General features: G+C 50.3%; 1 protein-coding gene across 3 annotated transcripts in view; it reads left to right on the forward strand.

Moving 5' to 3' along the window:
• MAN1C1 (mannosidase alpha class 1C member 1) overlaps positions 1–24,882 on the forward strand; it is a 159,025-nt gene that overhangs the window by 105,484 nt on the left and 28,659 nt on the right. For 2 of the 3 annotated variants that reach the window (XM_036914787.2, XM_036914785.2), the window contains exons 3-4: positions 18,584–18,699; positions 21,045–21,125. In XM_036914787.2, coding sequence (XP_036770682.1) covers positions 18,584–18,699; positions 21,045–21,125 — 197 coding nt within the window. The remainder of the gene's footprint in view (positions 1–18,583; positions 18,700–21,044; positions 21,126–24,882) is intronic. The other variant, XM_036914786.2, reaches the window with a different exon arrangement.

The raw sequence follows: 24,882 nt of genomic DNA on the forward strand, positions 1-24,882 counted from the left end.
ACGAATTCTATTTAAGGGTTGTAATTAGGAAGGAAGAAGAAAAGCTATAGAAGTAGCAGGCAGAAGAAAACATGGGAAGATTGATTATTTCTTTGACATATCTTCTTGTAGAGTAACTTCAGCATGTATAGGTTTTAAGCTACTACTTAAATTGCGCACACACATTAACATAACAGGAGTATAGTTACATAACCAAAGCATATCTGTAATTACCAGCCATCTCCAGTGAAACCAAGAAAACCATTAAAGCACCTTAGGCATTTGTGAAAACTTATCTATGATATGGTGGATATTGTCCAACTGAACTTGAACAGTCTGAGAGAAATCAGACAAATTAAAACAACCTATTCCTGGGGACTGTTCACATGCCATATGTTCTTTTAACAGTAAATAGTCTGTAGTTGTAAGAGTTTGGAGCGCTACAATTTGCACTTCTCCAAATTCTTGGTTGAGTTCCAACAGTATAGATCCAGTCAAATTTGTTGTTTTACTGTATGCACAGGCCAGCTTAGATATCTCCTTCCTCATTCCCATGGTAAGTCCAGGAACTGGTGGGATGAGTGCATCTACAGCTGTAGCAGTGCGTGGATCTTTGTTGGGGTTTTTTGATGATCATCTTCTGGCATGAGTCTTCCAGAGAGTGCAAATGTTGGAAGTTCTTTTTCATATCGTATCTTAGTTCATTTTCGGGGTAGCCCAATTAGGCTTTGATCCTCTGTATAAACACAAACAGACCCTTTGCCTACACTTTTATATGCCCTTTATACCCTTGTGTAGAACTCGTTGGAGGTTACCACACAGGAACTGCCCTTTTTTTTTTTGCTTTGTTTTTGGTATCACTAATCTACACTTACATGACGAATATTATGTTTACTAGGCTCTCCCCTATACCAGGTCTCCCCTATAAACCCCTTTACAGTCACTGTCCATCAGCATAGCAAAATGTTGTAGAATCACTACTTGCCTTCTCTGTGTTGTACAGCCCTCCCTTTTCTCCTACCCCCCCATGTATGTTAATCTTAATACCCCCCTACTTCTCCCCCCCTTATCCCTCCCTACCCACCCATCCTCCCCAGTCCCTTTCCCTTTGGTACCTGTTAGTCCATTCTTGAGTTCTGTGATTCTGCTGCTGTTTTGTTCCTTCAGTTTTTCCTTTGTTCTTATATTCCACAGATAAGTGAAATCATTTGGTATTTCTCTTTCTCCGCTTGGCTTGTTTCACTGAGCATAATACCCTCCAGCTCCATCCATGTTGCTGCATATGATCGGATTTGCCCTTTTCTTATGGCTGAGTAGTATTCCATTGTGTATATGTACCACATCTTCTTTATCCATTCATCTATTGATGGACATTTAGGTTGCTTCCAATTCTTGGCTATTGTAAATAGTGCTGCAATAAACATAGGGGTGCATCTGTCTTTCTCAAACTTGATTGCTGCGTTCTTAGGGTAAATTCCTAGGAGTGCAATTCCTGGGTCAAATGGTAAGTCTGTTTTGAGCATTTTGATGTACCTCCATACTGCTTTCCACAATGGTTGAACTAGTTTACATTCCCACCAGCAGTGTAGGAGGGTTCCCCTTTCTCCACAGCCTCGCCAACATTTGTTGTTGTTTGTCTTTTGGATGGCAGCCATCCTTACTGGTGTGAGGTGATACCTCATTGTAGTTTTAATTTGCATTTCTCTGATAATTAGCGATGTGGAGCATCTTTTCATGTGTCTGTTGGCCATCTGTATTTCTTTTTTGGAGAACTGTCTGTTCAGTTCCTCTGCCCATTTTTTAATTGGGTTATTTGTTTTTTGTTTGTTGAGGCGTGTGAGCTCCTTATATATTCTGGACGTCAAGCCTTTATCGGATGTGTCATTTTCAAATATATTCTCCCATACTGTAGGGATCCTTCTTGTTCTATTGATGGTGTCTTTTGCTGTACAGAAGCTTTTCAGCTTAATATAGTCCCACTTACTCATTTTTGCTGTTGTTTTCCTTGCCCGGGGAGATATGTTCAAGAAGAGGTCACTCATGTTTATGTCTAAGAGGTTTTCGCCTATGTTTTCTTCCAAGAGTTTAATGGTTTCATGGCTTACATTCAGGTCTTTGATCCATTTTGAGTTTACTTTTGTATATGGGGTTAGACAATGGTCCAGTTTCATTCTTCTACATGTAGCTGTCCAGTTTTGCCAGCACCACCTGTTGAAGAGACTGTCATTTCGCCATTGTATGTCCATGGCTCCTTTATCAAATATTAATTGACCATATATGTCTGGGTTAATGTCTGGATTCTCTAGTCTGTTCCATTGGTCTGTGGCTCTGTTCTTGTGCCAGTACCAAATTGTCTTGATTACTATGGCTTTATAGTAGAGCTTGAAGTTGGGGAGTGAGATCCCCCCTACTTTATTCTTCTTTCTCAGGATTGCTTTGGCTATTCGGGGTCTTTGGTGTTTCCATATGAATTTTTGAATTATTTGTTCCAGTTCATTGAAGAATGTTGCTGGTAGTTTCATAGGGATTGCATCAAATCTGTATATTGCTTTGGGCAGGATGGCCATTTTAACGATATTAATTCTTCCTAGCCATGAGCATGGGATGAGTTTCCATCTGTTAGTGTCCCCTTTAATTTCTCTTAAGAGTGACTTGTAGTTTTCAGAATATAAGTCTTTCACTTCTTTGGTTAGGTTTATTCCTAGGTATTATATTTTTTTTGATGCAATTGTGAATGGAGTTGTTTTCCTGATTTCTCTTTCTGTTGGTTCATTGTTAGTATATAGGAAAGCCACAGATTTCTGTGTGTTGATTTTGTATCCTGCAACTTTGCTGTATTCCGATATCAGTTCTAGTAGTTTTGGGGTGGAGTCTTTAGGGTTTTTTATGTACAGTATCATGTCATCTGCAAATAGTGACAGTTTAACTTCTTCTTTACCAATCTGGATTCCTTGTATTTCTTTATTTTGTCTGATTGCCGTGGCTAGGACCTCCAGTACTATGTTAAATAACAGTGGAGAGAGTGGGCATCCCTGTCTAGTTCCCGATCTCAGAGGAAATGCTTTCAGCTTCTCGCTGTTCAATATAATGTTGGCTGTGGGTTTATCATAGATGGCCTTTATTATGTTGAGGTACTTGCCCTCTATTCCCATTTTGCTGAGAGTTTTTAACATGAATGGATGTTGAACTTTGTCAAATGCTTTTTCAGCATCTATGGAGATGATCATGTGGTTTTTGTCTTTCTTTTTGTTGATGTGGTGGATGTTGTTGATGGACTTTCGAATGTTGTACCATCCTTGCATCCCTGGGATGAATCCCACTTGGTCATGGTGTATGATCCTTTTGATGTATTTTTGAATTCGGTTTGCTAATATTTTGTTGAGTATTTTTGCATCTACGTTCATCAGGGATATTGGTCTGTAGTTTTCTTTTTTGGTGGGGTCTTTGCCTGGTTTTGGTATTAGGGTGATGTTAGCTTCATAGAATGAGTTTGGGAGTATCCCCTCCTCCTCTATTTTTTGGAAAACTTTAAGGAGAATGGGTATTATGTCTTCCCTGTATGTCTGATAAAATTCCGAGGTAAATCCATCTGGCCCGGGGGTTTTGTTCTTTGGTAGTTTTTGGATTACCGCTTCAATTTCGTTGCTGGTAATTGGTCTGTTTAGATTTTCTGTTTCTTCCTGGGTCAATCTTGGAAGGTTATATTTTTCTAGGAAGTTGTCCATTTCTCCTAGGTTTCCCAGCTTGTTAGCATATAGGTTTTCATAGTATTCTCCAATAATTCTTTGCATTTCCGTGGAGTCCGTCGTGATTTTTCCTTTCTCGTTTCTGATACTGTTGATTTGTGTTGACTCTCTTTTCTTCTTAATAAGTCTGGCTAGAGGCTTATCTATTTTGTTTATTTTCTCGAAGAACCAGCTCTTGGTTTCATTGATTTTTGCTATTGTTTTATTCTTCTCAATTTTATTTATTTCTTCTCTGATCTTTATTATGTCCCTCCTTCTGCTGACCTTAGGCCTCATCTGTTCTTCTTTTTCCAATTTCGATAATTGTGACATTAGACCATTCATTTGGGATTGCTCTTCCTTTTTTAAATATGCTTGGATTGCTATATACTTTCCTCTTAAGACTGCTTTTGCTGTGTCCCACAGAAGTTGGGGCTTAGTGTTGTTGTTGTCATTTGTTTCCATATATTGCTGGATCTCCATTTTGATTTGGTCATTGATCCATTGATTATTTAGGAGCGTGTTGTTAAGCCTCCATGTGTTTGTGAGCCTCTTTGCTTTCTTTGTACAGTTTATTTCTAGTTTTATGCCTTTGTGGTGTGAAAAGTTGGTTGGTAGGATTTCAATCTTTTGGAATTTTCTGAGGCTCTTTTTGTGGCCTAGTATGTGGTCTATTCTGGAGAATGTTCCATGTGCACTTGAGAAGAATGTATATCCCGCTGCTTTTGGATGTAGAGTTCTATAGATGTCTATTAGGTCCATCTGCTCTACTGTGTTGTTCAGTGCTTCCGTGTCCTTACTTATTTTCTGCCCAGTGGATCTATCCTTTGGGGTGAGTGGTGTCTTGAAGTCTCCTAGAATGAATGCATTGCAATCTATATCCCCCTTTAGTTCTGTTAGTATTTGTTTCACATATGCTGGTGCTCCTGTGTTGGGTGCATATATATTTAGAATGGTTATATCCTCTTGTTTGACTGAGCCCTTTATCATTATGTAGTGTCCTTCTTTATCTCTTGTTACTTTCTTTGTTTTGAAGTCTATTTTGTCTGATATTAGTACTGCAACCCCTGCTTTCTTCTCACTGTTGTTTGCTTGAAATATGTTTTTCCATCCCTTGACTTTTAGTCTGTACATGTCTTTGGGTTTGAGGTGAGTTTCTTGTAAGCAGCATATAGATGGGTCTTGCTTTTTTATCCATTCTGTTACTCTGTGTCTTTTGATTGGTGCATTCAACCCATTAACATTTAGGGTGACTATTGAAAGATATGTACTTATTGCCATTGCAGGCTTTAAATTCGTGGTTACCAAAGGTTCAAGGTTAGCCTCTTTAGTATCTTACTGCCTAACTTAGCTCGCTTATTGAGCTGTTATATACACTGTCTGGAGATTCTTTTCTTCTCTCCCTTCTTATTCCTCCTCCTCGATTCTTCATATGTTGGGTGTTTTGTGCTGTGCTCTTTCTAGGAGTGCTCCCATCTAGAGCAGTCCCTGTAAGATGTTCTGTAGAGGTGGTTTGTGGAAAGCAAATTCCCTCAGCTTTTGTTTGTCTGGGAATTGTTTAATCCCACCGTCATATTTGAATGATAGTCGTGCTGGATACAGTATCCTTGGTTCAAGGCCCTTCTGTTTCATTGTATTAAATATATCACGCCATTCTCTTCTGGCCTGTAGGGTTTCTGTTGAGAAATCTGACGTTAGCCTGATGGGTTTCCCTTTATAGGTGACCTTTTTCTCTCTAGCTGCCTTTAACACTCTTTCCTTGTCCTTGATCTTTGCCATTTTAATTATTATGTGTCTTGGTGTTGCCCTTCTTGGATCCTTTCTGTTGGGGGTTCTGTGTATTTCCGTGGTCTGTTCGATTACTTCCTCCCCCAGTGTGGGGAAGTTTTCAGCAATTATTTCTTCTAAGATACTTTCCATCTCTTTTCCTCTCTCTTCTTCTTCTGGGACCCCTATAATACGGATATTGTTCCTTTTGGATTGGTCACACAGTTCTCTTAATATTGTTTCATTCCTGGAGATCCTTTTGTCTCTCTCTATGTCAGCTTCTATGCGTTCCTGTTCTCTGATTTCAATTCCATCAATGGCCTCTTGCATTCTATCCATTCTGCTTATAAACCCTTCCAGAGTTTGTTTCATTTCTGCGATCTCCTTTCTGGCATCTGTGATCTCCTTCCGGACTTCATCCCATTTCTCTTGCGTATTTCTCTGCATCTCTGTCAGCATGTTTATGATTCTTATTTTGAATTCTTTTTCAGGGAGACTGGTTAGGTCTGTCTCCTTCTCTGGTGTTGTCTCTGTGATCTTTGTCTGCCTGTAGCTTTGCCTTTTCATGGTGATAGGAATAGTCTGCAGAACTGGGACGAGTGACGGCTGGAAGAACTTCCCTTCTTGTTGGTTTGTGGCCCTCCTCTCCTGGGAGAACAGCGGCCTCTAGTGGCTTGTGCTGCGCAGCTGCGCGCAGACAGGGTTTCTGCTTCCTGCCCGGCTGCTATGGAGTTAATCTCCGCTGTTGCTGTGGGCGTGGCCTGGCTCGGGCAGCTACTCCAAAATGGTGGAGTCGCGTTGGAGCAGGAGCTGCTGGGAGGCTATTTATCTCCGTAAGGGGCCTGCCTGCTCCCTGCAGCCCAGGGGTTAGGGTGCTCAGAGATCCCGGATTCCCTACCTCTGGATTAAGTGACCCGCCCTGCCCCTTTAAGACTTCCGAAAAGCACCCGCCAAAACAAAACAACGCCCACCACAAAAAAAAGAAAAAAAAATTTTTTTAACTAAAAAAAAAAAAAAAAGTTTTTAATTTAAAAAAAAAAAAAAAAAAAGGTGGTCGTTCGTTTTTCTTTATTCTGCGGTGCCAGCCTCAGGCCTCTGCTCACCAGTCTTTCTGCCCTGTTTCCCTAGTATTGGGGTCCCTATCCCTTTAAGACTTCCAAAAAGCGCTCGCCAAAACAAAACAGCAAAAAAGCAAAAAAAAATGGTCGCGCGCTTTTCTTATGCCCTCTGTCGCCCAGCCTCCAGTGCCCGCTCACTGTTCTTGCTGCCCTGTTTTCCCAGTATCGAGGGCCCTGCACTCTGGCCTGGATGGCTGGGGCTGGGTGTTCGGCAGTCCTGGGCTCCGTCTCCCTCCCGCTCTGCCTGCTCTTCTCCCGCCGGGAGCTGGGGGGAGGGGCGCTCGGCTCCCGCGGGGCCGGGGCTTGTATCTTACCCCCTTCGCGAGGCGCTGGGTTCTCTCAGGTGCGGATGTGGTCTGGATATTGTCCTGTGTCCTCTGGTCTTTATTCTAGGAAGGGTTGTCTTTGTTATATTTTCATAGATATATGTTGTTTTGGGAGGAGATTTCCGCTGCTCTACTCACGCCGCCATCTTCTGCCCCTTGCATTTCTTTCTGTATAAAATGTGTGCAAGTATCTTTTCAGTTAAGGGAAGGAGGTGGTGTGGCTTCTGTGAGGTTCTGGAAGAGGCCAGTGGACCAAAGAAAGGGAAGGTGTCCGGTCCGTGGAGGAGGGTGTTGGTCCCCTCTCTTCGGTGGCTGCTGGGAACGTGTCAGGTGGGCCCGTCATGGGCCTGATGGAGAGGGGGCCAGCTGGCTCCTTCTCAGCTCTCTCTCCACGTTAGTCCAGTGTACTTTTACTCAGAACCTGCTGAGTGCCCAGCATCACTCTAGGCCCTTTGCCATTTGTTCCTAAAATGAACGTGGCTGGGATCTCTGCCTCCAAGGGCTTCTGCCTGTTGAGAGACAGACCAACACTCGCCCTCCTGTGACTCAACCTGGGCCAGATCATCAACACTGGGACCGATGCAGGAAGGAAGCATCACCCCTAGACAGGGTCTGGAAAGGCTTTGAGGAGGAAGTGGTGCCAGGCTTGTCTGTATGTCGTGAGTGGGGCTTGTGCACAGAGGCACCCAGCTCTTCTCACCCAGGCAGTACCTGCCATCAGGGGCATTGCTCCAGCCCACAGGTGGGAGGTACTGCCAGGCACTGAGGAAAAGCCCTGGGAGTCTTGTGGCTGTGGGCCGCTCCCTGGGATCTTTGAGACCCTGTGAACCAGGCTAAGTCTCTAGACACTACACAGGAGCTGGGTACACAGCAGTGAGACTCAGGGCCTCCCAGGCAGTCAGCCTGAGTTCAATCCTGGCTCCCCAGTCACCAACCTTGGGAAACTTTCATGATTGCTCAAGCCTCAGTTTCCCCATCTGTGAAACAGGGACCTGAATTATGCCCTCCTCATATGGTTGTTGGGAGGCTTAAAAGAGGTGCTGCCTGCAGGGTGCCCAGCAGTGTGGTGTCTGCCTCCACATGGGTGGATAGTTGCTGCCATCTTCCTGGCAGAGCCTGCCCCGGGACAGCTGCTGAATCCACTTGGCACATGCTGTGACCTCTGACCCTCAGGAGGGTTCTGCAAGGTGGAGGTATTACTGCTCCCACTGTATAGGTGAGACTAGTAAGTGTGGCTCCAGCTGTAACCCTGTCTGCGGGCCCATTCCCTGTAGCTCTGTCATCCCCGTGACCCGAAGACCCTCCCCTGGGGCACCGCTCTGGGCCAGGCTTTCCCAGCACTGCCCCTGCCGTCTCTCTGGTTGCCTGGGGTGAATAGGGCCTCTTTGATTTCCTTTCTTTTCCCTTTTCCATAGTCATCATTCATCTTGTTATCAGAGCCACACATCTGCACGTCTTGGCTCTGGTCCACATGCTGTGTTCACCGTGATCAATGCGTGGCTCTGTGTGGCCACGATGTATATCCAAGATGGCATTGTGACCCTGAGCCTGTGGGCGTGGGAGGCCCGTGCACCGTCAGAGCACAGCTGGAGGCTCCCCTGACGGGGCCGAGGTGAGGCAACTGGCTGATGTTGCCCTGTTCTCTGGGGTAGTTCTTCCTGGACTGGTAAACAGCTGCCCCAGCTGGGGGCATCGCTGGCTGCCTTCACGGTGACCAAAGCACAGGCCCAGGGATCCCCTGCCTCCCTCCTACTAGTGGGCACTCACCGACCAAGATGGATGACTCCCGAAATTACTCCACATGGGGTCCCTGCTGAGCCACCCTCCGAACCACTCTTCCCACTGCAGCCAGAGGATCACTTCAAACTGCCAGGCAGGGTGGGTCCCTAAGGTACCCATGTGAGCCTCCCTGAGCCCCAACGGCTCGTGCAGGCTGGCCCCACCCACTCACTGCCCACCGTGCTCCCTCTGTCTCATGCACGGGCCCTCCTCGGGGCTCCATGAACATGTCAGGACTTCCTGCACCTGAGGCTGTTCTGCCTGCTGTGCACTGCCTGGCATGCCCCCCGCCACCTTCACTCCTGGGCTGCCTTCAGTTCCCAGTTCACAAGCTGCCTCCCTCCTGGCTGCCACTCCTGCCCTTCTCCTCTACACACACATTACTTTGTAACTAGATGTCGTCTGTGTGGTACCTGCTTGGTGTCTCTCTCCCCAAACCAGACCAGCAGCTCTTTGAGGGTGGGGACCAGGACTGTCCATCTCCCCCTGTGCTCCAGCACCAGGTACTTCCTGAGCACTCAAAAATATGTTTTGGGGTTAAATGAATAAACCTCGAGCCAGTGATTTAATTCCCTGAAACCTGAATCTCCATCTGTAAGAGAGGGACAATAATAGTGTCATGAGGTTTAAAAAAGATGATGCCTATGCACCATGTAACACAAACACAGTGCCTGGCGCAAAGCAAGTGCTCAGTCAGTGCTGAGTGTGATTATTGTTATTAACCTCTGGTTAGAAAAGGGTTGGTGTTGGCGTTGGACAATTCCACAGTCCCGTGTATGGGGATCTGCCTCGGGCCAGGATCTCGGAGCATCATGGAGTCGGTCTCTGCACCTCCGGTCACAGAGGAACAGCCTCTGGCAAGGGGTACTGGCTGCCAGGGAGGCTTCGCCATCGAGATGGGAGGCGGACATCCAGTCCTTCAGTCAGTCCCAACCGTGCGCTGACTCCGCAGGGCCCGTTCCAGCTGAGATCAGCCAGGCTCGGATTCAGCCCTGAGGACACTAACTGCTGGGGATGGACACGAGAAAGGACAGAGATGACACAGATTACTATAATAAGAGTTGAAAAGCAATTATGTTAATAAAAGAATTCAGAGAAGGAAGACCTTAGGTCCAGGTGACAGAATCAGAGATGTCTTCGTGGAGGAAGCAGTGTTTTCCTAGGACTGAAAGTAGATATTGGATTGGGCCATATGTGGAGGCATTTGGGGTAGAGGATGACATTCCAAGCAGAGGTAACAGCTTGAGTAAAGGACTGGAAGGCTAGAAAGCGGGGACTGCATAGAATCAGAAGTCTAGCTACAGCATGGAGAACATGGAAAGACTATTAAGAAGCAGGGCTGGAAGGGCATTGTATCAGTCAGCCATTTCCAAAATAATGCTGTGTAACAAATTACTTCCACAATGAGTGGCAGACAGCAATGAGCATTTATTTCTTATTCGTGTGGCTACAGATAGGCTGGAGTTTGGTTTATCTAGGCTGTGCTCAGCGGGGCCAGTCTGCCCCACCCATGTCTCATCCTTCTTGGGCCAGTAACTATTTGAGATTTGTTCTTCTCATGGTGAAAGACAGAAGTGTGGGAGGGCAAGCTTGGAATATGCAAGCTTATTTCAAACTTCATCTCAAGTTATGTCCACTAATCCCATTGGCAAGTGTCATAGCCAAACTCAAAGTCAAGGGCAGAGTTAATTCCCTACCCACCATGGGGCCAAAGCAAATTACATAGACAAGACCAAGGTTGGTATGACGGGGTGTTTACCCCTCGGGCGGTGGTGGAGGGAGCGTGCTGCCCAATCACCTACCTTGGAGGTAGAAGCCAGAGTACGGAGGCACGCAGGCTTTGCCCAGAGCAGCAGCTGGTCATTAATGTCTCTTGGAGTGAGCGGCTGAGGGCTCTGGCTTTTGCTCTTCTTTTCATTGAGGCAAGAAGTGTGTTAAATGCCACAGTGCCTCTCCGCCTCTGTCCCATCTCCTTGAGGGCTCACGCCTCCTGCCTGCTGGGCACAAAGGCCAGGCCATCCTTTCCTACTAGACCAAGGACCCTAGCTCTGCCAGCCCCAGCGTGGCCTCCTCTGCTAGAACTGTGCCTTCTGATAACAGCCTCCTGCCCTGAGCACCTGCTAAGTACTGGTGATTTCAGATTCTCTTGTGTTGAGTGCCTGCTGAGTGCTCTTTCTGTGCATTTTTCTGAACTGACCGCACCATTCTAAAAGGGGGATCTAACTGTCCCATTTTTATGAGGTTCAGAGAGGTCAAGTCAGTTGCCCAAGGTCACACGGTTGATAAGGAAGTAAGCTGGGAGTAGAAACAAGCCTACAGGGTCCTGTGCTCTGGAAGGTGGCATTTGGTCAGAGCTCTGCCCTGAGCTGCTGGGGGACATCACTGCAGCACCCTGGGCTCCAATTTCTCCACCTCCCTTGTCTTCTCCCAGAGGTGTTCTGAGATAAAGGCAGTTCAGAGCTTGATCAGCAGCATGTCAGAGGGAGTTTTTAAATACAAATCTCCAGGCCAAACAGCACCCTCAGCTCTTATTTAAAAACAAATAAAACTTTAACATTCTGAAAGCACACCTTGTTTTTCCAGTGAGGAGTGCTATCTGGTAGACTGGTTCAGTGCACCATGTCCGGCCATTTGTCACGTTGAACCTCATCCAGTGGTCCGCAAATATGTCCCAGTCAGCTGTGGCAGCCGAGTGTGACATCTGTTTGGGAAGGGTGGAGGAAGCCGTGATTGCCACCAGCACTCTGACATCTGCAGCTGTCCATCTTGTCCCTCTAACAGTGTCTTTCTTGGATAGCTGGCCACTGCTGTGTGTGGTGTGTTTTCTCCAAAGCCCAGAGGCCTTGTAAAGTTTGCAGATCCCCAAGAAAGCACTGTCAATATTTCCACTAGCAGTCCATTGACTCAACAGCCATATGTTCTCACCTTCTCTGTGCCTGACCTGGGGAATAAATGCCTGGGCCTCTGGAAAGAGTTGGATTCAACCATGGCCCCTGGGAGTCACAGGCTTGTAAGCAAAGGTGGACAATCTAGCGTGAGCAGTGCCATGACAGAGACGCCTGCAGCAGAGCGGGTGGCCTTGCAAAGGAGGGAGTGGCCAGGTCTGCTGAGCAGCTCAGGAATGCCTTGAGACTCAATGCTCAGCCAAGGCCAGAATGACAAGTGGGTGTTCCCCAAGCCAGCTCAGGAAAACAAGGCATCCCTTTTAGGATCCCACAGGGACCTGAGTCAGTGGACACCCAGGGCATGTGGGGAGTGTTGTGGTCTGATGGGGGTCGAGCATCACTTGTAATGAGAGCAGAGAGAGGTGAGCTGGAGAGGTTACTGAGGCCTGGACCATGGTAGCCTGCACTCTGTGCCCAGGATTTTGAACTTGGAGAACAAGGGTCATTGAGGGCTTTTTAAAAGAGCAGTGACGTGATCAGATCGGATCATTTTTTATTAATCTGCCTTTAGTAAGAGCATTCCGTTGCATTCCAGAATTAGTTCCTACAAAATATCTTTAGTCATGTGCACCATGCTCTGAAAAACCTTTGCTCTGAATACAACTTTTTGTGACCCAGGAAACAGCCATCAGTGGGCAGATTCAAGAAAAATATTCCTCCCAGAGGAAAAATGAAATTCCAGAAACCCAGACCTGATAGACACGCAGAGATCCTAATCCCTGAAAGGATTTCACGCAGCCAGAAGACCTCGCCATAGCAGATGATGTGGTTTTAAACAATGTGCTTTGGGCTACTGGGGATGTCACGTCCTTTCCTAGAAACTTACAAGGTAGAACATTCTAGATGCTTCTGCTGCATAACAAATTACTCCAGAACATAGTGGTTTAAAACAATTATTTTACGTTCACAGATTCAGTGGGTCAGGAATTCAGAAAGGACACAGCAGGGACAGCTTGTCTTTTACTACCTTGTATGGGCCCTCTGCTGGGAAGGCTTGAAGTCTGAGGGTACCTTGACAGCTGGAACCATCTGGAAGCTTTTTCATTCACATGTCTGGAATCGACGCTGGCAGTTGGCTGGCAGCTCCGATGGGGCTGTCGGTCAGAAGACATACACGTGCCTCTCCGTGTATTCTCTCCTCGTGGGCTACCTCGGGCTTGCTCACAGTATGGTGGCTGGTTCCAAGAGCCTGCATTGCAAGAGGCAGGAAGTAGCAACTGCCTGTGTTTTAAGCTCTCGGTCTGGAAACTAGCAGCACATCATCCCTTCTGCTTTATCCTCTTGTTCCAGGCAGTTGCAAAGGTCCACCCAGATTCGAGGAGAGGAGCTATGGGAGGAGCTGCTCTGACGTGCAGGGACATACACGTTTGGGAGGACATACAGCTGGCCACACAGCCGCACCCTTGTCTTCGGAAGCTGAGAAAAACTCTTGTGTTGTTTCTCCACAGATTAAGAAAAGTGTCTGTGGATTATATCATCAAATTAAAAAGCAGCCCTTAGCATATGTCTCTGAGGATATTGCAGTAATAGGCTATGCCTTGGGTGATTTTTTTCCCTTCTAAATGTTCTTTCTGGAGCTTATGTTGCCCAGCCTGACCTATTTATCTTTGCTAATATAACATCACATAAAAACTTCATCATCATTAATATGGCAGAGTCAGAAAAGGGGATACAAACTGTGCTCGGCAGGGCAGGGTGGTTCCTGGCCAGGAAGCCCCCCAGGGAGGACTCACGCACAACAAGTAGCTTCCTTTAGGGCAATGGTATGGACGCACTGGCTGTAGCCTGGTGGGAGAGTCTCCTCTGCCTGTTGGCCCCAGGCCCTGGAGTAGACAGCTAACTGGCCCAGATCTGGCCATTGCAGATACCCACACGGTGGGCACAGTCTGTTCAACCCAGCACATTTAGCTTTAAGGTCTCTGGATGCCAGACTGTAGCCATGCACAGAGAGATGAGCATGAGCTGCAGCCCCTCCCCCGACACCCTGCCCGCCAGAACCCTCCCCACCTAGGAGGAGAGGGCTCTTTATTCCCAAATACGTACTGGGCACCTGTGATGTCCACAAAAATGTTCTAAAAAGTGGATGACAGCAGTGAACAAAACAGAAAATTCTCCTCTCCAGCGGAGAGTTCAGTAAACAGGGAAGCAGATCCATGCAGAACATCCTGGGATAAAGGAAAAATAAAGAGGGTAAGGGACCAGCAATGGGGGTGCTGTTTCAGCTGAGTGATCACAAGCCAGGGCCTAACAGGGAGCAGCCTAGAGGGCTCCAGGGGCAGCATTCAGCAGTAGAGGAGGGAGAGAGGCTGGGCACAGGGGGAGGGAGATGGGGCTGAGAGGAAGCCAGGGCCGGATCACAAGGCCTCCGAGTCCAGCCATGCGACTGGCATTATTGGGCAAAGACATGCCATCATATGACTCACACTTTTAACGGATCCTTCTAGCTGCTGTGTTGAGGACAGACAGGTTGGGGCAAGGGTAGAAGCCAGGGAGTAATTAGGAGGGTATTGGAATAACTCTGAGAAAAGGTGGCTGCACCAGGTGGCAGCTTGGAGGATGGGAGAAACGGGCAGGGTCTGGAAATCTTGTGAAGGAACAGTCACCAGATGTTCTGCAGGACCAATGTGGGGGCAAGGGACACAGAGTCCAGGGTTGGGGCCACTGGCCCTGGGAGGAGGGATTTGGCATTAACCAAGGTGGGAAGACTACGAGGAACAGGTTTGGAGAGAAGAGCAAGTTAAACCCGGATGCCTGTGGACCGCCAGGTGGAAATGTGAGCAAGGAGAGGATAGTGCGTCCCGGGCTGGAGGACAAGGTCCTGCCTAGAAAGTTAAATCTGGGCGTCGTCAGCATATAGATGCTAGTTAAAGCCGTGAGACCGGATTGCACCCCTAAAGGAGTGAGGAGGAGAAGAACCAAGGCCCAGAGACGGGTCCTCTGGGCAGGAGGAGGTCATTTGGGTGGGATCCAGGAGGCTGCCAGGAAGTCCGCCATGAAGAAAGAACATGTGTGCTTTGAGTATGCCCAGATGCACAGGGAGGGCTTCTTGGCAGAGGAGATCACACACACAGAGGTATGGAGGCAGGAGCATGCAACGTGTGGCCAGGAAGCAGAACTTGGTGGGCAGTGAGATCAGCCAGATCTTTGGAGTCAGACCCAAAAAGGCTTCACCCTCCTTACTGCACGAGCCCTGGGCAGCCACTGCAGCTTCCTGAGCTGGGGAGGGACACAACTGGGTCTGGTATTAGGGCCAGGGCTAGGCAACAATGTATAGGGTGAATTGGAGGGGAAGGGGTCCTGGAGGTAAGAAGACCCTTCTGAGGCAGGAGCACACCCAGGTCAGGGGCAGTGAAGGCTTCAGCAGCAGACACAGGTGGGATCCGTGTGACAGTTTTCCTCCAAGTGGGCCAAGGGTTTGCAAGCTGCAGTCTCATGCCCACACTGCCCTGCAGAGCAGTGAGAGGCCAGGAAGGCAAGAGCACCGCAAGGCCTCAGTGACCTCAGAAGTTGTGAAGGTGCTGCCCAGGGCCAGTGGGGGGCAAGGAGGGCCACACTTCTGTTTATGGCAAGCTCACAAGTAACACCGTGCCAACTCCTTTCCATCCACTGCCCCATTTTACCCTCCCTGCAGCCTTATGAAGTAGGCCCCACTGCCATCCCCATTTTGCAGAGGAGGAACGTGTCTCAGAAAGGTACAGAGAGCTGCCCTGGCACACAACTAGTGTGTGATGGAAGCAGGATTTGAATCCACGTCTTCCTGGCTAGACCAGTGTTTCAAGGTAAGCTAAGGAACCCCAGAAATAAGAACAGTAAACTATCAAGCACTTACTCTGTGCCAGGCACACACAGATGCCTTTATCAGATGTATTTGGGGCAGGCAAGTGTATGATGCACTTTTCCGAGCTCAGAAACCTGCAGTGGCTCCCCAGTACATAGACCAGTGGTCTTAACCTCTCTTTACAGATGAGAACTTTGACGCATAGAGCAGATGTGCTGCTGGCCCAAGCTGGGATTTGAGTGCAGGGCTCTGTTCCTTTAACATACCTCATATTGCCTCCTGCCCTGGCAGAAAGAGGAGGGGGACTGGATCCTCTGTGAACAGCAAGGGTTCACAGCTGGAGATGGGAGAGTGGGCCAACCTGGAACCTGCCGCAGGTCCAGGCCCAGTGAAGCTTCCACGCTGGCTGCCTGACTTTTTGTACCCCGTTGGCCCTCTGCAAAAAAATCGTGGGCCTGTTTTCTGAATTGGGCAAGTGCGTTTTCCCTGGGGGAGCTGTCCCAGGCCCACTGCAGGTGCAGACACAGAGTTGAATTCAGGATAGAGCCTTTGCTCCTGCCCAGCCTGGCCTTTGGGTGACCTGTAGCCTCGAATGAGACGCTTTCCACTAGTGCCTTGCTGGCCTGCAGCCCATCGGTGTGCGAGGTGGAGGTGGGGGTGAAAGATCAACTGAGAGAAAGGTTCGGGAACCTGAGAGCCAGGGCAGAACCTCGCCAATAAGTCTCTGGCAAGCTGCCTTCTCGGTTGGTGCCTCTGGAGCATTTGGGAAAGAGAGCGGCCGCCAGGAACCCCTGCTGCCCTTAGGCCCTGGGGTCTCTGGGCTCGAGCTCAGCCAAGAGGAATGAGGGCCCATGGGGAGAAAACACCAGCCAGTCCAGGGTAGGATTCAGCAGTCAGATACCCTGGGCTGCCTCTCCCTTAGCCTTGAAGAAACTTGGGCTTCTCGTCAAGCTTTCCCTGGTCAGAGCAGCCTCCTGTCCGTTCAAGGCTGGGTGGGGTTAGACATCAGATTAGAAATTGTTTTCACAGGGCACTGAGAGGCCACTCTTGTCGTGGAAAACACATCTGCGGTCCCACCACTCCTTTGGTCTGATCTTGGCCGTGTCCCAATCCCATCTATGAGATCTAGGGGTGGGGCAACAGGATCTTGAAAATCCCTGCAGGTCCTTAAACCTTAGGTTTGAGCCCATGCGTTACAATGGGAGGGGCCCCAGCTTCAGAGCCTAGAGCGTGGACGCAGGCTGGAGCTCCCGGGCAGGCTCAGCTCAGCCCCTGCGTCTGTGGGGCATCAGCATTCCCACACCTGACACCTCAGGAGGGTCACATGTTCGCACGGACCGTGTGCGGCCTCTGGTACCTACGGGGGCGCATCAGGATAAACCAGGGAAGGATAAACTTAGTTTGGCTTGCGGTATGTTTCCTACTGATCTTTCAGTGTAGGGGACGTTGAACATTTTGGAAATTCACTTCAACCCAAATATTAAAGCCATCCCCAGATGCATGAGTCTGGATTGGGAAGCCCCTGCATCCCCAGGCCTCCTTTCTTGAAATGCCCTCCCTTCGGGATTCTGCAACCTCCAGCCTTCTTTCTCCCACCTCTCCCTGATCCCCCTCCCATCCTTTCTAGATTGTGCCCTTTATCTGACCTTGCCCAGCCTGGAGAGGTGAGTGTTTGAGATGCAGAAGGATTCTCTGCCTGCAAAGTCCACACAAAGGAGCAGTTAGGGGAGCACTCATTAAGGAGACTGGACGCTAACTCAGAGTGCAGGTGTGCCTGCAAAGCTGGGCTCCTGCGGCAGACTCAGGTGGGACTCCATGCTGTCAGCCATCTCCAGGGCTCTGCTGGGGAAAGGCAGGGCCTGTCATTCTCACACCTCTGTGCCTCTACAGGGAGGATGCTGAAGGAATAGTTACTTCTCTTAAGCTACATTCTGGTCCCTAAAGGAGATGGCTGCTACCTGCAATGACTGTAGTTGTAGGGGGTTGAAGGGAGGCAGCCACCTCTTCCAGGAAGCCCTCCAGATGGCACCAGGCACAGCTCTTTCTCCTTCCCTTCCCCCTTCACAGTCCTCTGAACTCAGGTTCTGGTTGTCGCCATGTGGGGAGGTCTTCCTCAACTCTCTTCTGACCAGTCCATGGTCTGGAAAGCTTGTTTTGCAGAATTATCTCAACCTTGACTCCCAGAACAAGAGCCTAAAGCCCAGTGGAAGGGCCAGACCTTGTGGCTTGTGTGTGTGCTCACCGTCCTAGAGTGGCCCCAAAACCTTTGGTTTGTGGATTTGTTTGCTTATTTGTTGCCCAGACTTTCTTTCCTTTTGTTTTTTAATGGAAATAAGTTTCTGGCTTTAAAAATAATCCATGAGCTGAAGAAATCAAAAAGCACCAGCAGTCCCAGCACTCGGAGAAAAGCGCTGAGCCATGTCCTGTCCAACTTAGTTCACCAGCTCACCCACCCGGCACACAGCAAGAACTTACACCGTGCTGCTTTTTTGCAGCCTGTTTTCTTTTACAGATCCCATGGGTATCTCCCCAAGAAACACGGGTCGGGCTCACCTGTGTGAATGGCTGCATCATGTCCTTTTTTACATTTGAGCCACAATTTATTTAACTAATCTCCTGTTGTTGGACCTGGAGTTTTTACCAACTTTTCCCCACTATCTGTGGTACTGCAATAAATTCCTTCCTGGGTAAATATTTATGAACATCTTTTTTTTTTCTTAGAATAAAATAAGGAATGAAATGGATGAGTCAGAGGGCTGGCACATTCATTAAGATTTTATAGGCCAAATTCAAGTTCACCCTCCCCACAGCATCACAGAAAAGTGGTGGGCACCCAACGGGGGCTGATGGTTGACTTGCTGACTGATATGAGAGTGGTCCGAGGCCTGAGAAGTAGCTCTAGACTCCCCAGGGAGCTCAGGTGCCTAGCCTGCCACCCACCCTTTGCTACTCTTGAGGAGGAACAGTCGGTGGTGGGACACTGGGTCCTAGATGCCACTTTGAAGGCTGGCGGCACTGGAGGTTCCCCGGACCGTACCTGGGCCAATGTTGGCTAAGAGCCTGCTTGCAGGCATTAAGAGGGTGCCCAGGGAAAGGGGGCCTGTGTGGTTGGGCTGGGAAGGATAAGAATGACCCTGGGTCACACCTTCCGTCTCTGTGCCTACAGGAGGCCTCAGCGGGGCGACGGTCATTGACTCCCTCGACACCCTCTACCTCATGGAGCTGAAGGAGGAGTTCCAGGAAGCCAAGGCCTGGGTTGAAGAGAGCTTCCACTTGAATGTGGTGAGTCTGAGACCCTCAGGTGTCAGAGCCAAAAGGGGCCCAAGAGGTCCACAGCCAGCTTCACCCTGTCATCTCTGAGACCCACAGACACGGAGGCTCTGGCCGCAGGCAGCGCAGCAGAGCAGTCCTAGAGCTGGGGCTCCACGCACTCCATGTGAGTCCCCTCCCCTCAGACAGCCTTTCGGTGGGGGGTACCCCCCAACCCTGGCCAGCCCATGAGTACCAGGCTCTCCTTCCCTGGGAGGAAAGACAGCCAGTGTTGCTTCCCTTCCTGGGTGCCAGGCACATGGCTCACACCCAGGAAGCCCCTTCTGGGGCTGAATCTGTCACAGAAGAGCAGCAGCAGGGGAGGTGACTCAGTGGACAGGACAGGTGGCTTATCTGCTTGGAGCTGCTCTGACCTGGAGACCCCCTCCCTCAGGCTGCCCTCTTGAGGTAGGTAAGGAAGGGTGGGGGGTGTCTGGTTGGAGGCCCATGGCCCTCCGTGATCTTGGCTTTCAGCCTTGCAGGCGTGCCTGAGTGGAGACCAGGGCCTGGGGGAGAGGAGGTAATATGTCTGAATGGCACAAAACCCCTACCGGGCGCACCCCCACTAGAGTAATGGATCTGTCCTGGAGGTCTCAGCTCATCACCGGGAGAGGCTGTTTAGATGGATTTGGGGAGCAAGAAATGGAGACAGACGGGAAGCAGGCGGGGGTCACATCAAAACACACCATAGGGCTCCATCTAGGGCTCCGTGAGTGGCAGGTCCTGGTGTGAATGGGGACAGCTCCTGCAGCTCACAGCAGGACGGAGGCGTCTGCTTCCTGGGGAGGCTGGTGTCAGCACAGAGCAGGCCTGAGAGATGACTGGGAAAGTGGGAAAATGCCATGCCAGGAGAGGCCCCTGGCTCGGACACCCTAGGAAAAACCATCAGCCTCCCTGAGCCTTGGTCTCCCCCTGGATAAGATGGGAACTGCAGCTGAGTCACAGGCTGGGTGCGAGGAGGGTTGTAAAAAACACTATCAAGCCCAATACAGACGTAAAGTGGTGTTGTCATCCTCATTCTGGTCATTTCAAGGCTTGTTACACCTTCTGGCAGTCTGGGTGAGGCAGGGAAAGTTAAAATCCTCCCGTTTCATCCTGTATCGACCAGGAGAAAAGCAGGAGCATCTCCATAGGCCCGCCTTGTCCCCTACATGGACGGCGGGTGGAGAGTGGGCATCAGGCCACTGTGGGCAAGGTGCCAGGGGGTGGCAGGGCCAGGGGAGCCTGGGCACACTCATCAGGCTGCGGCAGGTTAGGGGGCGTCTCAAAGAAAGCAAGACAAGGGTGCTACCCGTCTCGAGCCTGGGCTTTCTCATTTGACAAATGCGGACGGTGACCTTTGCGTCAGGAGCGGCTAAAAGAGCAGCTTTGCAAGCGCTCTGTCGACAGGAAGCCCTCCCAGGGAAGGAGCGGGCCTTGTTGTGATCGGCATAGGAGACCTGGTGTGGAAAGCCTGCAGAGGGGAGCCCTCAGGGGCAGGGGCGGTACCCGTAGGCACCTTTAGGGAGCCATGCTCAGCCTTGGGCAGGCCTCTCTCCTAAACCACTCAGTGTCTCCTATCCGCTCTGTTTGGAATGAAGGAGCTCCTGCAGGGAAAGGCTAAAGAAATACCCAAGTAAGTGGCTCAGTGGGATTTTGACCGAGATCTGGTCCTTGGCACAATGCCCCAACACCCCTGTCTTGCAGTCCAGGCTTAAGAAAGAAAATAACAGTAATTAAGGCCAGTGTGGGCAACCCTGAGGGCTCCAGACTGAGGCTGAGAAATCGCTGGTCACCTACAAGCACCTGCTGGGCACCCTCCCCTCAGCCTTGGCCCTGTTTGCCCCAGAGCCTCCTCTGCGACCTTCCACTCGTCCTGCCACACCAAGGAGGGGCCATACCATCCTCCTGCCAAGCCGAGAAGGGTCCTTTGGGAAAGGGAGGAAGGGGGCTAGAAGAGGATTTGCCTCCTCCCAGGTCAGCTTCAGCCAGCAGCTCCCCACTGGGTTCTTGCTCCTTGGAGAGCCGCCAGGAGTTACTTTGCACTGATGGCCTTGGGCAAGGGCTGGGGAAGGAAGCCAAGCTCAGTGTTTATTTGAAACGCAGTAAATGTGCAGTGGTGGCCTGCCAAGCAGGTGCTGGTTCCTCCTGCCTTTTGCTCTGAAAACCATCACTGAGTGGCGGGCGGGGTGTGGCCCTGGAGCCCAGCACAGGTGTGGCCAGATCCGCCAGGGCGGCAGGCAGTAGTCGGGTGACCCGCCCTTCCAGGCTGTCCCTGGGAGCCCTGCAGGCATCTCACAAGTGTCCCCGCTGCCCTCCCCCCTTCTCTCTGCCTGCAGAGTGGAGAAGCATCCTTGTTTGAGGTGAACATCCGGTACATTGGAGGACTCCTCTCAGCCTTCTACCTGACCGGAGAAGAGGTGAGCTGGCCCTTGGAGGCCCCTAGACCGTCCAGGCTGGAGGGGGCTTTGGAAAGCGCCCAATCCCACCCGCTCATTTAACCAGTGAGAAACCAAGGATCCAAGGGGATTTGCCCAAGGCCACCACGTCCCCCCACTTCCTTGTGCCACCTGTAGACTCCTCCTCTTCGGTCTGATGCTTCCTTTCTGCCGCCTGGGTGAGCCCAGCTGGTTCCTGCAGTTGATAGTAAATTCTCTAAGGGCAACAACCAGGTCTACTCACACCATCCACACAGCTCCTTACCCGGCACCCAGCCCCAGTTGGGCCCAGTGTGGGCTGGTAAGGCTGCTGGACTGGTTTTTTACAATGTTGGTTTTGGGGATTGCTAAAACCAAGACCACTGTTTCTCTATTTCCGCCCCTGGGCCCTGGGTCTTGTCCTACTCCACAGCCACCCCTCGCCCTCCCCCCTGAGCCAGACACCAGCCAGACACCAGCTCCAGGTCTGAAGGGGACAAAGGGGAGATGGGGTAGCCACTGCTGGTCACACACATACAGTAAGTGCAATGCCTGGGCCCAAGATGAGCTGTGTCGCCTCCAGAAGGAGGGCGGTGAAGGGCAGGGAGAAGGCAAAGCCCTGAACCCAAGCTGGCAAACCTGGACCTCTTCCCCCACCACAGCTGCCTGTGAACTTGAGCAAGCCCCTTCTCCCTTCCTGGGCCTCACTTCCTTTCCCGCCATGGGGATGGTCCTGACGCCCCTTGGGTCGAAGAACTCTCTTGAAACGGGACAAAAGGGAACAGGTCTGACGCCAGGGCTAACTGGCTCCAAAGCCCACAGTCTCCACATTGCCAGGGAATTCTGAAGACCACAGAGCTCTGTGGAACCCAGGCGCCTTCCTCCCCTGTGAGCTCCTGTGAAAGCCCAGCCGGAGTAGCTGGAGGTGAGGTTGGCCGAGTCCCCGGGTCATGCGACATCTTCAGCTGTGTTCCCAGGGGGGCTGTGCTGCTCGCGGTCGGCCCTCGCCTTTCCCTGCACGTCCCCCGTTCTGTCCACCTGGAGACAAGTAATTATCACGGCAGGGGGAGCCCATGGAAGTGACTTGAGCAATGCTCGGAAAAACTCCTCTTCACCTCCACCCCTATTGTCTGAGAAGCCTTTCCGCTTCCCTTCAATCTAAGGTGGCGCAGGCTGAAGCCAAGGGTTTCGAGGCCGCGGGCTTGCCTTTATCTCTCTGGTTGCTCCAGGCCTCTCGCCATCAAGCTAATCTCCTCAGCAGAGATTACTGCTTGTACCAATTTGTCCCCAAATGATTGTAGTTGGGAGCCCTCAGCTTCGAGCCACCCGAGGCCCGAATTTCATTTGAAAACCCCAGGACAGGAAACTGACATGGAGTAGAAGAGGTCCCTGTGTTCTCCCAGGCATTGCTCGGTTCCTGGCCAGGTGGTGGGAGGTGGACGTGGGGTTTGGGGAAGAGGGGAAAGAGCAGTGCAGCTCGGGGCTCACAGGGGTTAGTTTGGGGGCCAGCAGTACAGGAAGGAGCTGGCAGTCCTCAGACTGATGCTTGTCCCTCCTTCCTTCCTGCGGGGTTCCTGCATCCCAGTGTCTGAGGGTTGTGTTGAGTTGGCTCCTGACCCTGTGACCTTTTCACCACCTGCCTAGGTTGTAGCCCTCATCCTGCCTGGCCCAGAGTCACCACTTGTCACCAGGGTTCAGCCACACCAGACTGAGGCCTCCCTTCTATCTCAGTCCTCGATCTCACACACAGTGGGTGCCTGAGGAGCAGGCCTTTCCATTCTTAAAATTTCCCACAAATATTGGTGGAATGAATGGTGATGGAAACCCTACACCTCTGCCTGGGCTGAGCCCTTTCTTTGCTTGAGAGGGAACCAGCCTTGCTGAGACTCCCATGACAGTGACAGGTTTACCCACAGCCAAACAGGCGACCTTTGCACGGCACTGCACAGTTTATATAGCACAGCCACTTACATACATCCTCTCATCTGACTTCTAGAAGAACCTGGTGAGGCAGCCAGGGCACATGTACCATTCCATTGTGCAGTTGAGGCTCAGAGATGGTGCATGGCTCCTCCAAGATCACACAGCTGCTAAGTGGGAAGATGTGAATCTGGGGTCTGACTCCCAGCCCAGTGCCCTTTCCACTCTACAGATGGTAACTCCTGCTGGTTTCTCTGCATCTGTTCTAGAATCCCTGGGCCACTGGCTGTTGCTTACCATGGCTGTCTGAGGCCATATCTTTGTGTTGGAAAAGCTGCTTGGTGTACCAGGAAAAGAGCCATTTAACAGCTCCACAACCTTGGGCAAATTGCTTCTCTGAGACTCAGTTTTGTCATCCTCTAAGTGGGTCAATAACTTCCTCACAGGGTGTTACAAGGATTGAAAATCATGTAGGTGACACTGATACCGAAATTTATAATAAGAAATACAAATTTGGTTTCATCCCATTTCTGGCACAGAGTTCCTAAAACCACTGAAATTTCCTAAGTGGTGAGAGCAGATCATTGTGTCTTTTGGACCCCACGGTAGGGGCTCATTGCCAGAAGAACCACCTGTGATTAGAAGGTTGGAATGTCAGTCGCAGTCCCCTGACCGCAGTAGGAGAGAGGGGCTGGAATTTGAATCAATAGCCAGTGGGCAAAGATTTAATCAATCATGCCTATGTATTGAATCCTCAAAAAAAGACCCAAAAGGACTGGGTTTAGAGAGCTTCCAGGTTGGTGAGCGCATGGAGATCTGGGGAGAATGGCACCCCTGGAGGACGTTTGGAAGCTCCCTGCCCTTTCCCCACACCTTGCCCTGTACATCTCTTCTGTCGGGCAGTTCCTGAGTTGTATCCTTTTATAATAAACTAGTAACCCAGCAAGTAAAATGTTTCTCTGAGTTCTGTGAGCTGCTCTAGCAAATTAATTGAACCTGAGGAGGAGGTTGTGGAAAACTGATCTATAGGCAGTGGGTCAGAAGTCCAGGTGACACCCTGGGCTTGTGACTGTCATCAGAAGTGTGGGGTGGGGTAGGGGTGGAAGGGACAGTCTTGTAGGACTGAATCCTTAAACTGTGGAATCTGGTGCTATCTCCTGGTAGAGAGTCTTAGAATTGAGTTGAACTGTAGGACACCCAGCTTTTATCAGAATTGTCTGGTGATGTGGGGAAAACACACACACTGGAGTTGTGTCCAGAGCTTCCAAGATGATAAACACATACAGACACATACACACACACACACTGGAGTTGGGTCCAGAGCTCATTACACACCCACTCACTTCCAAGATGATAAGCATGTGCACGCGCGTGCACACACACACACACACACTAGAGTCGGGTCCAGAGCTCGTCACACACCCACTCGCTTCCAAGATGATAAGCATGTGCACGCACGCGCACACACACACACACACACACACACACACACACACACTGGAGTCGGGTCCAGAGCTCATCACACACCCACTCGCTTCCAAGATGATAAGCAGGACCAGTGTTCTTCTGGTGCAGGGTACCACCCTTGTCCACACACACTCGCTCAGCATCCTCCCTGGGATGGCTGAGGCCCTGTAGTGCCAGCTGGCAGCAGGGCCTTCTGAAGGCGGAGGCATGTTTTGCTGGCCGAGAGGAACATTTAAGAGGAGCGAGCTCAGAGTCCTCAGGGCAGAGGACAGCCAGGCAGCTGTCTGGGACCTCAGCAGTGACTCCGGACCAGTTTGTGCCTCTGTGCTCAGCTTTCCCAGGAGTCAGATGAAGATATCAGGAGCCCCTAGTA

This window comes from Manis pentadactyla, chromosome 4, assembly GCF_030020395.1.
Source record: "Manis pentadactyla isolate mManPen7 chromosome 4, mManPen7.hap1, whole genome shotgun sequence".
Lineage (NCBI taxonomy): Eukaryota > Metazoa > Chordata > Mammalia > Pholidota > Manidae > Manis > Manis pentadactyla.